The sequence below is a fragment of the Copadichromis virginalis genome, linkage group LG19 (genome assembly GCF_057382275.1).
Source record: "Copadichromis virginalis isolate Kocher_CV1m ecotype Utaka linkage group LG19, C_Virginalis_male_GT1.1, whole genome shotgun sequence".
Lineage (NCBI taxonomy): Eukaryota > Metazoa > Chordata > Actinopteri > Cichliformes > Cichlidae > Copadichromis > Copadichromis virginalis.
Window position 1 is genome coordinate 33,228,979 of NC_140636.1, and position 13,294 is coordinate 33,242,272.

General features: G+C 41.7%; 1 protein-coding gene across 2 annotated transcripts in view; it reads right to left on the reverse strand.

Annotated features, from left to right (window-relative positions):
* The window catches only part of lg19h14orf180 (linkage group 19 C14orf180 homolog), an 89,099-nt gene that overhangs the window by 4,486 nt on the left and 71,319 nt on the right, over positions 1 to 13,294 (reverse strand). The window contains exons 2-6 of one of the 2 annotated variants that reach the window (XM_085441034.1): positions 7,482 to 7,713; positions 6,658 to 6,688; positions 3,373 to 3,459; positions 1,987 to 2,107; positions 71 to 101 (exon numbers count right to left, since the gene is read on the reverse strand). In XM_085441034.1, coding sequence (XP_085297160.1) covers positions 71 to 101; positions 1,987 to 2,107; positions 3,373 to 3,459; positions 6,658 to 6,688; positions 7,482 to 7,634 — 423 coding nt within the window. In that variant the 5' untranslated portion in view covers positions 7,635 to 7,713. Of the gene's footprint in view, positions 1 to 70; positions 102 to 1,986; positions 2,108 to 3,372; positions 3,460 to 6,657; positions 6,689 to 7,481; positions 7,948 to 13,294 lie in introns of those variants that run through there. The other variant, XM_085441033.1, reaches the window with a different exon arrangement.

Consider the following 13,294-nt stretch of genomic DNA (forward strand, 5'->3'; position numbering starts at 1 on the left):
GATGTATTATTTTAAAGCTTACAGAAGAGTTATAATATTCTATTGGTTCAAATATCCGATTTTTACATACCTTACCGCTGTATTCTAGGGCAAGATGAGGTCTAAAAGGAAAAGGAAAGACAAATGAAACGAATAAACTAAAGGCAACGCCACTTTGTTTTTCTGGAACAAATATTTGCTGACAATAAATGTGTTACAGTATGTTAATAATGGATGACTTTGAATTATCAAACATCATCTAGCCGACATTTTTCTTCCGTTTGAAAACATAAACATGTTACGGGCAAATATTTCCAGTGACGATAATAATTCCAGACCACAATGAAGCAGAAAAGGCACGCGCTTCATTGTCAGGGGAGCATATCAGTTTCTGTGTTCGGGGCACATCAGCATGACAAATCTAAACACACGTGTGCTGTGATTGGACACGGACAGCAGGGCTGCGGATGCTCAGGTACTTTATGGAGGAAGTGGAAACCTTGTTTTTCTGCCAGCGCTGCCATCCACTGTCTATTCTCAGGGTGAATTACAAAGGGCATGGCGCTCACAGGTTGGTTTACTATCTCCGGCCCCTCTGCCTCACTCCTGCTTAGTGTTAAGCTAGGTGAACACGATGGGTTTCATTGAAGATCTGCCAGCTGTTCCAGTCATATTGGCACTGAAAAGTCTGCCAAGGACATTCATCACCCTAACACCCTCACGTGTGCCTATAGATGTAGAGCAAGCTCTGTTTAGTGTGACAGATGTCAGCTTCGCTGTTCCAAACCCGTACTTTCCTTCAATTAGTAATGGTCAGGTGTCAGTTTGCAATGCTTTAGAAGGTCTTTCTCAGAGGATACGTGATCAGCAAAGGCAGAAAAGCCCTTCACTAGCTCAAAGGACTTCCTATGACATTGTTAAAAGATTTAGTAACAATTACAACTTCCTGTCTGTAAGGAGGAAGCTCTAAAACCACCGCTTATAGCAGGCGCAGTAAGAGATTGGTCATTATTTAAAGAAACCAGAGTCAGTTTGTGTGCAGTTTTTGATTATTTTGTTCAGTCTGTATAATCCTTTCAGAGTAAGTTTGCGAAGTCTGGAAAGAAACCACCAAAGAGCAGAAACGCAATCCTCCACAGCCATGCACAATCAGTACCATCTCATTTAACTTTAACTACTGCATGCTGCTTGCATTAATGAAGCAGTGTAACCAGCCCTCCACCGAGCACACCTTCCACCCTCTGTCACCCTCTCAGGCAATCAGGTTAAATGGCCTAATCCCAACAATGAAAACAGAGGCACAGAAAATGGGTGCATTCTGTGGCCTAACAAAGTACCCCTGCAACAGGAGACACCAGATCCAGTTAAGGTGTTCCTTCTGTAACGCTCGCATAGAGCGCGGTGTCTCTTTTTTCTACATCTGCATGAAAATTTGACCATGGCTGAAAAGGCTTGAAGCTGTGGTTTGTTTGGTTGAAGGAATTTGCAGAAATTTCCAGAATGGGAAAACTGCATGTGTAATAGCGATGGCTGCGCTTATAGTTTTGGATAATTAATAAAGATTAAGAGATAGCAACAGAAAAGGTCATCAAACCTTTAGAAAACAGAAAACTCGAAGAAGTTAGGTGACAGTAATTTATTCCTTTTTAACTCATCTTGACATTATTATTAATAAGATGATGACTTCACTTTATAAACAATGGGTTATTCATAATCAAAATGATTAAAATCTTTAACAGCAACAAAGGCAAAACTTACAGTTTGCCTTGTCATATTTAAGCCAGCAACATTTTTTTCATCTCTCTTAGACGATGATGGGCAAAATACAGCAGAATATACAAAAGCACACACACAGCAATGCCTACATCATGCATAAATGATAAATAAGTTAAAGCAAGCACTAAAAGTCAGTTTATTTAATACAGAGAGACCTGAAAGTAGCGGAACATGTAACACCCCATTAATTACAGCGTAACGGAGGCTTTGAGAGGACACAGTTTTACCTACTGTTTGCTCATGATGCAAAGCTGAGCCAGCCGTTCGAGGTGCTGTGCCTGGGAGGCCTGCTCTGAAAGTTCCTCTGGGGTTGTCCATCCCGCGGAGCCCAGCGGAGCCTCCTCTTGAGGCCCTGTTACACAAACACAGGGCATGGAATCACGACCCGACAACGCTCTTTTGAGCTAACCTTGCTCCTCGCTACCCTCCTCTTCCACTGAAGAGTTTAACAAAAAATTAATCTCCCCGAAAGCCGGGTATCTGTCTGTATCAACTTGTCTGGCACTGCTGTGGACTTGAAGCCGGAACAATAAAGAGGAGCCAACTGAGGACTGGAGACACAAGAGATAAGGGCAGGAGGGAGCAGATAAGGGAGTCAAACAACACACTCGCCACACCCCCTGGAGCATTGAGACGCACGCAGAGTGACACACCACAAACATCATGCAAGTACTGAACACACAGAGCACACACATAGAAGATGCTTGGCTTGCAATCCACGCCACATCTAAATGCAAATAAATCATTGTAAGAGGTAAAGACATTAGTCTGCATTACAAAACCGACAAAATGACAATTACATTGGGGGAAACAGAGAAAAGAGGAAAGGGCACATTTTGAAAGCACTGGGGAGGAAAAGAAAGCTGTAAGCTGTAGCTATAGTGCCAGCTCTGCCCCCAGAGAAGTCCAGCATCCAATCTGAATGAGTGCTGAATCAGGGGCTTCAGTATTCTGTAGTGACACACAGCTCGTAATGAGAAACTGTGGCCATTTGTCTTCTACTCCATCCCTGATCTCCACTGTGCCCATGCTACACTGCGCTGCTGCCTCAGCAGCAGACAGAGAGGCAGGCGTCTGGAGCAGCGGCAGCAGCAGGTGATGAATGAGCAGCCTTGCTGTGAATGCTCGCGTAAAGCTCGACCGGGTATATTGTAAACAAAGATGGAGTTGGGTAAAATGCGATGTCATATTGCCTGAACAACAACAAGAAAAAAGTATTCCTTCATTTTTACAAAAGTAAAATTGGTGAAGAAAAATAACAATGTGTTGATTAACTGTTTTAATCACCAGAAAAATGCCTTTAAAAGTAACTGATCCACTCAAATCCAAGTGAAACCGCAGTTATACTGAGCTACGGACAAACCTGATGACAAATTTTGTGCAGTGAACACAAGACTCTCGGAAAACGTTCAGCAATTCGCTGAAAGAGTTGTGTATTTATTTTACACCAGAGTACTGCCAGATGTCGTGGTTTTCGGAGAAATCGAAATTCTAAGAAATCACGAGGACATGCCAAAACCACACGGATTCAAAGTGCACGCTCTATAGGACATGCTATGTGTTTTCACACATATTCCCAGAAGTATTCCTTGATAGCATAACATGAAAAGTACTTGCCTGTGCTCCCCTGAAGAGCGGTGAGCTCGATCAATGCCACTTCATAGAACATTTTTTCAGCCTGTATGAACTGGAGGGCCTTCCCATCTATTTATATGGGTGAAGGATCAGTCTCGGATATCAGAGGGATTACAGGCAGCTGCTTAAGTTAAAAACAGTCTCTGCTGCACAGCTCATAGACAACACACTTTTTTCACCTCACGGGCAAACACAGCATGCAGTACTCCAGGACACATTAGATTAGAGGTCAGTCACTCTGCCTGCTGTTTTTGTGGTTTTGTGAGCCAAAACATGTCAGACATTCAGTCTGATAATATAGACATGCCACATAACGACTCATATCTCTGTTGTATTGCCTTCCTTTGTCGTTTTTGTGTATATTTTTTGTACATGATGTTTTGGACTGATCTGATTTGGCAGGTTTTTGTTTCCATGAAAAGACTCTATTTTAAGCGTCCTAAAAATAGCTCGCTTGAAACATTCCATGCACTTGGTTTTTGTTCCACTGTAAAACGACACCGTTGATGTTTGTCAGGTGAGTTTAAAGACCAATTGGGACGGAGAAGGCTTAAAATAAACTCAGGCGTGCTTGTTTAAATGTCCGACTTAACACCAGATTTCTCATGTGTGCCTCTTTTCAGCTCTGCTGTGACGCTACATGCCAATAAATCCTATAATGTTTTTCATAATATATAATATACAATTTTTAAAATATTTTTTAGTGCGTCATGCTATTAAAAAAAACATGAGCCAAGCCATATACAGAATTGTTTAAAATTCTTGAGTGTCCCCATATTTCTTTAAATTTTGATTCCACAAATGGTCTTGAGCACAGTGCCCCAGTCTTTCTGAAAAATCTTCACAAAGTTCATCTTTGGACATTGGCTGTTTTTCACTCATTTCCTGTCCAGTTTTTTTCCTTGTTTGTTTGTTAACCCACTTAACACTGAAGTATGACTCATTCGGGGGATAAAACAGTGTCGTGTCTACACAGAACAGACAGATTAGCAAAGGAGCAATTTTAAATTGTATCTTTAAGTCAGTTGTGTTGGGGATCTTGTCAAAAACTGATGAAAGTATGAACACAGATAATACAGACAGATTTAGACACAACGCAGATCCATCGGGAAACACGTTTGCACATGTTTCAATGAACTTGTGCAACTAATTCCCATTTTCCTGGCAAAATATAAAGAAACATGGTGTGGCTCAAGACTTCTGCACAGTACCGTATTTGCCCGAGAGACAAAGACCCACTACAATTAAAACAAAACAAGATCTGAGATGTAAGAAATGCAAGAAAACGTGTACTCCTGAGCTGATTAGTAACAGGATGAGGAATGGTGATGGATGAATGTTGAAATGCTTTTAGAGGAAGTGCTTTTAAATAATTTAATGTGCTGTACAGAAGGAAAACTGAGCACTTTTATAAGTCACTGGAAAAGGATGACTGTTGTACTGCTTTTGCTTTGATCACATTTTTGAGCAAGCTTAGAGCTCTATTACAAGATGGTTAGAAATACCTGTCACTGCTCCTGGGAGTCACCTGTTTAGCCGGACCATCTGTGAGGGAGGATGAGGGGAACAGCCGTCACCAAAGGTCACAGCGCTACTTCTGTCTGCTATTTTTAGTCAGCCTGGACTATAACAATGCAACAACAGGAACCTCACACAATGCTCTCCTGGGAATGACCTCCATTCTCTCATCCACACCCTCTCTGAAACTGTAATTGGACTACACTCCAAAACTCTGGAACCTTCAAAGGCATCTGATCACACGTGTGCTCACCTCAAGTGTACAACCTATTTTAGTAGGGAGGAAATTGGAATTTGCTGTGGAATAGTACACCTAAGAAACTTGAAACGTGACTTAATTAGATATAACTTAACTAATTGTACTTCAGAAATCTGAAATCGGGATATAACTGCATCTTTATCCGAAATCCACCTTTATTGGAAGTTAAAGTCCGCGTGTGCCACGCAGTTTTCTTTCCATGAAACACATATCAGTAACACTCATGAGCTAAAACAGCTTTTGGCTTTGAATAAAGGTCATTTGTGGACGGTTCCAGCTCTGATAACAACACATCAAGCCTTAAGCAGTCATTGCACTGGTACTATGACTATCAAGTGCAACTAATATAGTTTATTTGTCTGGACTAATTGGTTTTCTTATCATGCTTTTGGTTAGAAATAACACATGAGAAGACGCTGCCAATCCTGTTCTCATACAGCATTTGCGTGACACTAAAAAGTTCCCACATCCTGCTCCCAGTTTGAGCAGACTGACCCCTCACCTCACCTCCCCAGAGGGTATTCACAAATGCACCAAAACATCACTGCTTCAGCTTCTGTGATTATCATGAAAAATACTAAAAGAACTGAAAGGTTGGAAGCAATTTAAACGGCAAAAATGGTTCAATCTCGAAGCGTTGTTTTCGTGACTGCAATAACCCTTTTTCATTGTTATGCAAACTATTTCAGTCTGTATCTGACCTGCAATGCTTGTAATTTCACATTAAACCAAAACAATATGCGTTGCATAATAAAATAGCCAAATCTGACATGACACCACACGCTACTCTTACTGACTTCAGGAAAGAGTGTATCGTATGCTAAAAAAATTTAACCCCATCTTGGAAGATGACCCTTGTAAGTAGATACCTTTCCATGCTGAGAGGGGCGAACTGTAATGGCTATTGACAAAATGAAGCTCAGCAAATTGACCTATTTTGGAAAATGGACAGTGAGCGCTAGAGCCCTGCTGAGGTAGATAACCTGAGCTGGCAAGTAAAGTGTTGGAGTGTCTCAGTAACAGAGAGAGGAGCCATGGAGGTAATATATCCTGAAACATAACACCTCTCTATTATCTCTCTGTCCTTTACAGCTATAGTTTATAGAAGCAGTGAAGTGGCAATGCACAGGCTAGTCAGCGCAGATACGGGTTAATTAGTGCTTTCCCACTCTGTTGTGTGGAGATAAGAGCCTACAAATCCTCTTAAGAGACAGACACACAACCTGGGCTCCACACAAAACATGAGGCATTTGGGGACAAATGCCTCAAAGACATCCCCTCATCCTCTCTGCTTTACATTGCTTTCTATAAAGGGTCTACACGGTTCATTGTGGTGGAATTTGCCAAGCTTGCCTCAGTGACAAGCCTTTACACAACAGGTTTACAGAGTCGAAGAGCTAGTTTTATAGTTAGCTGCTTGCTAGAGGCTTAAAGGACAGGGGCAGAAAAAGTGTCAGATCAGCTTTTCCTCTTTTGTTAGTAAAGGATACAATTCTTTTCAGTGATGAAGAGTTCTGCAATCTGTAAAGCATAAAAAACAACCAAGGGACGTAGTTAAATATTAAATAATTCACTTCCAACATCACAGACGGGTAGGCGTATGCATGATGTCACGAGCTGTCAAAACAAATAATTGTGCTCTCCTCACAGCACTGTTGGGCTGGTCAACATCATGCCATGCATTCCAAAGTTGTGGAGTAAAGGCTATGTTTTGACATCAGGGACATTCCTTCAGGCACAAGCAAAGACGGTTAAAACTGTAGCTCTACCTTTGTGGGAGGGTCTTCTAAAGCAACCCCAGTGTTTAATCTGCTAAGACTTTGGCCTTGGCTGCACAGAGCCCAAACATAATGCCTCTGATCTCACGCATAGCCCACACACCATGGGGGAAATATTAACGGGATACTACGCTATTACCATAAACAGTGCCACTGTTTCTATGGAATACATTAGGCTTGAACTCAGCACCGCTAATAGCAGCATGCACATCATCAGTTCTACGAGACCGAATGATTTTACAGTGTCAACACAGAGACCCATGATGAACTGTGCTGTCAGGTTTGACATTGAATATACTGAATGTGTCCTTTGTGTTGTGATGTTTGCTAATTTATGACGCTCAAAAGGAGAAGTGATGCACATGTGTTTGGACAGCTGTGCAAATACATGGTAGGGCAAAAAATGTGTAGATGTAGGTAACACACACGTGAATTCATGCTGGCACATGTGGAAGAGAAAGACACACAGAAAGACAGAATCTATGGCTGTGTGACATTTTGTGGGTGTGAGTATATCCAGTTCCCATCTGGCTCACCTGGTGTAAGCAGTTGGGCAGAGAGGTGAAGTTCTGCACATGAGTCAGTCCCAGCAGGCAGCTGAGGAAGCAGTGGAGGGCGGCCTGGTACTCCCCCTGCTGCTGGAGCTGCTGTCCCAGCTCAAACAGGCCCTCCCTCCCTCTGTTCAGCATCCCCAGTCCCAGCCAGAGTCAGCGCTGCCTCCCATCAGAGCTCCACCGGCCGAGGACGAGCGTTCCTCCCTTCACCAGTCTGCTGAAGCACCACAGGTAGAAAGAAGCAGCCACACAGTGAAATGTTTTCAGACCGCTGCCGCTCACATGAATCAAAACAGGAATGTGACAGGAGGAGGAGGGAGCAGTGCAGCTTCCTCTCAGTCTCGTCTGTGCACAGTAAGTCAAGGACAGGTTGTAAGGAGCAGTCTGAGGGAGCACTGGCGACTCACACAGAAAAGATTCATTCCCCTCCCTCCTCCTAGGCTGCACCAGGAAAGGAGGACAGAGGAAGTTGGAGAGTATTTGCTGTTTGAGTGACAGCGCTCTCAGCCAATCCCTGCTCTAAACATGTACAGTAGCTCCTCCAGAGTCTGCTGAGCACATTGAGTCTCTCTCCAATCCTCGAACAGGGAAACTGCAAAGGTTTATGTTTTGATGATGAAAAGCAAACATAGTGGCACATGTATATTATCTACTACAGCTTTAAATATTGCATATAATTCGATTCACTTTTGTGAGAACCCCTTTTTTTCCTCTGATACTGTGCTGTGTGCAGTACATTATGCATATTAACAGTATGAGGAAATTTTGATTCTTACTGCCCTGCTCATGATTTATAAATGAGACATACATAAGAATTATTCACCAAATGCTGTGTTAGCATGTTTTTGGAATACAGTGCAACCAAGCACAATTCTGTAACGGAAAGAAAACCGCAGAGAAAAACACAGGATCATTAGAAATAGCCATATAAGAGAAAAGACTCACTATCCAAACAAGGACAACAAATATTTATTCAGGAGGAGCGCCTCCTGCGGATGTTTGCTCACTTACCTTAACACTCAACACTAATCCGAGGCAAACCTGTGCCAACAGAAACGGACGGGATGTAGAGATGAGTGATATGGTCATATCTTGATTGCTGGATCATATAGAAGATCATGACTCTGAGAGCAGAATCCCTACTGTCAGTCCATTTGGTCATAAGCTTGGCAGGAGGAGGAAATGAATGGTGTATAACAAGGCAAATGGGCAGAGTCAGTCTCCATTAGTGTCCAATGCACCTTGCTAAGCAAGATGGGATTTTAATGGTTTGTAAAGCTGGGGAATGGGAGATGAGAAGGCATTAAACTCGCACTTCGGGTCAGGTGTCGAACTGTGAACAGCGCAAATTTATCTATAAGCTGTGAGGTGACATTATGCTGATGCAGGCCAACTTATCTCCTTCCTGCCCAGAGACCTGGATAAAACAGACACGTAATTGTGCTTGCTCTACTATCCTGCTGCACAGCCATAATGCAGTTAGACAGTAAGCAAAGCTTCTGATATGAGTGAGTTGGAAGGCCACTGGCAGAGAGTGTGGATCTCCATTTCAAAACTGCAGGCCAGCCAAACTGAAACGACACACTGAACTGTGAAGGGACTGGATCTTTATCTATTGGGGCAACTATGCAACTGGAAGCCCACCCAAAACATAGAGAACAATCCTTTCAAAAATACTGTGTTTTTCCAACCATGAAAAAACTCCATCATCGTTAAATGATCTGGAAGCCCTCAGCCTGGGTAATGCCCACTACACTGAAATCAACTGATGAGAGAAACAATATTTAAACAGTTGATGCTCTTGCAAATACGTCATAAAACAGTAGTTATAAAATATAAATCACCATAAAACTGATATGCAAAGTTGACATCATAAAAAACTCACACTTCTATATACCATGCATGTGATGTCTGTACAACTGCTGTCTTGCATTTTGCATGTTGGCTGGGATGCTGTTGGACAATTAACTCTTTTGACTTGCTCCCAACGCAGAAACACAGATCTTTTATTTACAATTGTTTTGACATAGATATAGATTGATGGTCACTAGTCCGCAGGGTGAGAATGGAAATCTACCTGTTATTGGAATATTGATTGCCTGTCCCGTGGAGTTGGTAGACCTATACATCAGTATGATCAGCAAACACAGCCCCCACTGCCCAGGGACACCAATACACCACACTAATGTAAAGAGATAGCGAACAGCAGACTGCAGAGTGGAATGAAACTGTCATTCACAGATATAAATTTAACTTCTGCAGGTTATTGCAGAGCAGTAAACTTTGGTATATTAAATTAGTGTTAATGGTTTGTGTAATGCACATTTGCAGTGTTTTGCAGGTTGGACTGGTTTATATATCACCGCACTCCCTCAGTACACAAGTGTGCAATTTGGTATGAAATGATGAACTTTACTGTTAATTATCAGCAGATTAAAATCAATGCATCCTTTACTTTAATACTGGAAACCTTAGTCTTAGTTTCTCTGCCTCATGCATACTTGAACTTTTCTCTGCACGACTTAATGTAATGAGAAAATCTTTCGCTATTAAAAAGAGTATTTGCTAGATTAACACATTTTGCTTTGTCCAGCAGGTTTGCAGGGGAACATTGCTGCTCTTGTGTCCTCCCGTCATTTCTCAACACTGCGCATGACCCTACATCAGCATATACTATTTATATTTCCCGCATTGTGCACATACAGCTACTCTATGCAATTTTGCTATAGCCTAGAGGTCTCTGATATGGAATATATTCCTCTGTATGAGTGACAGCAGCTACATCCCAAGCTACGGTATGCCAAGTCCAAAGATATGAAGCCAAGACTAAGTATTCTTCTTGACATGAGGCCGCCAAGATATCCTGCAGGACTGCAAGCTTGCACAAAACACCACATCCAATATGAAACCTTGCATCCCTTTTTAAAGATATAAATATTATGCTCTGTTCTTGATTCCTGTGGTCTGTTTAAACCCATCCACTTTCCCACTGGTGCACCAGCATCCCTCAAAGACTCAGGCTCTGGCAGTTTAATAGGCTTGGTCCTGACACCCCCAGCTACTGAAAGGCAGTTTATGACCTCCATGTAATCAGCAGTAAACGCTGCCACCATCTGTCTCTTTTTACTCAATTATCTGACCCAGTGACTTTTACTGACAAACACTGTCCAGGTAAACAAAGTAACGCAAATCCCCCTGCTAAGATTCTGACACATCTATACATCATTTAACACAGATTTCTTTTTGATCAGGTCTCGCTCCAACTGTGCCTTGCAACAAAGGGCAACATTCATTTAGGAGAAGAAAACTAGGAAGTATGGCTGCGATATTATCGCCTAAACGATCATAACTGGTTACTGTGAAAAAGTCACACATGTTACACATTCAGTCAAGACTAATAACATAGCTTATCTTAAAATCTTAATGAAAGGAACCTCTTAACTTGGTTTGTAATGACTCATCTCTGTCACAGTGTATTAAAATCACTTCATTAAGAATTCTTGATTAAAAGGAATCGCCTTATATGGCATCTCTGGTGAGCTCATTATCTTTTGCTCTACTCTTGCAACCCCTAGTGGACAATCCACAGATGTAAAGGAATCTCACACACTCAACACACACTTCTGATGAAGCTTTGCAGAAAAGGGTGACCAAATCTGCTCAAATCTACATATATTTTTACAGTGTGAGTGATCCCTGCTGTCCGTCTCTGATCTTTTGAGACAAACAAAGAACATTCAAATATTAGAGTGATGTCTTTATTCATCAATCTTTTTACAACACCAGTCAAGATAGAAAACAAAAATCTGGGCCAGGAGACATGTGTGCAATCATCTGAAGGCACACATGTCTCCTGGCCCTCCTTGCTTATTCACAGCCCACAGCATCTGTCTGCAAAAAGAAAAAGTGAAGGCTTGTTTTGTCTGTGTGGGAGGTAAATTACTGACAACAGCCAGCGACAGAAGACTACATTGACTTCTTAATAAATTTAAGTGACACTGCAATTCACATGTGACAACAGCTATGATGTGACTGCTGGCTGTTTGAGATGTCGTCGACTCCCACTTGTTCAGTCTAATAAGGCCTCTTGATTTATCACATATAGGAACGTGGCTTTCCTCAAAGCTGTCTCCTCTTTTTTTCTGTTAGCTTTTGTCTTAGGTCTCAATTAAATGCTTACAAAACATGATGTCAGAGGATGAGACAGGACTAACGACACTCACAGCTTACTCATTTTATCTGGGATACGATGATGCAGACAATCACGGGATCTCTGCCACACTTCATTAACATACAGTAGCTTTAATTCAAACCAACTGTTTGAGGCTGCATAGTCATGCTGTTTACAGTGTCTCAACCAACAAGCACTTAAAGCATTTTCTTTTTCTGTTAGCTACACCAGCACAATTCAGAGCTGCGCTGGGCATGCTACAGATGCAAATCAGCTAAGATGCAGTTAGAAATACTGTGATATTGGACTCATGGACTTATTTTAGAATGTGAATGCCACATTTACTCTGCATCAGCTGACATGAGCATAATGGTAGCAATCCTTTTAAAGGTTTTGTGGTGTCGTGAAACAGGTGATTGAAAACAGCCTACCTGCCACCTGTGTTAAGAAGTCACCTGCAGCCTCGCTGATTTTGTTTCTGCTTGCCATTTAATCATTTATCAGTGTCCCATGTTCCCCCTTTCTTCCCGCATAATCATGCAGGTGTGGGTTAGTCCATCAAGTGCTTGCAAATAGATGTTTTCTCCACTTAAGGGGAAAAAATAATGGTGAGGTCTGGGAGGCTTTCATAGCAACACTTTAATCTAACAATTTTCTCAATATGAGACATGTGAGAAGAGCACTTGAGCACAGACAAGAGTCTAAACATGAATCTGGGAACCTAATAGGGATACTACAGAGTGGTGATGGCTGTACTGTGTTCAGTTTTCTCTATTAGAAACTGAGTCAGAGAGAATGACTTAATAGTGAAACCAAAACTTGTGTGTGATACTACATTATGAACATCCTGATTGAAGGATCACTTTCTTTTTGCATATTATATAAAGTCGGTTACAAAGGAACTAAAAAGGCCCTCGGAGAGGGCTGATTTATGATCCCAAAACGCAAAAAATGAATGGGTTGTTTTTGTTCCACTTCTCCACTTAGATTTCTGAAAGTTGGCCAGGCAGTAAAAAAAGTCCATGCAAAACCTTTGCAAAATTTTTATGTGCATTTGAACTTTTTTTGCATAAAAAAAGGGAACATCAACTGTTTTAATCCTGTTTTAATATAGCGCTGAGGAAACTTTAATGTAGTGAGCTCCTCGTGTACGATTTATCTTATCCTCTGCCACAAGAGGAGCTCAGTGTCATGGTCAATCAACCACTGATGCAGGCAGCTCCAGAGAAACACTCCCCACTTCATCTGGAATAAGGGGTTGTTATGGAAGGGCAGAGAAGGCGAGTGACCAGCAGGGAGTGACCAAACACAGTAAATGTTTATGTGTCATTATCCATCCTTCAAGAGAAGCGCTCCACTTTCATTCCAGACTTCCCTTTTTTATTGTAGTCCATTCAAAACTGGGATAAAAGGCCTTTAAATTTAATTGGTTGGAAAATTTGGTCGTTTTGTTTTTGGTGGCAAACTGGTGCTACTGTACATAGTTAATCCTGGTCATTTCCAGCCATTTTACATGCGAGTGGTTTAGAAAGACTCGGGGAAATTGGCTCATCACTCAGTAGAGCTGTGAGATTTCTGCTGATGACATTTCCATTAACAACAGGGTATAATACGTTTATAGATT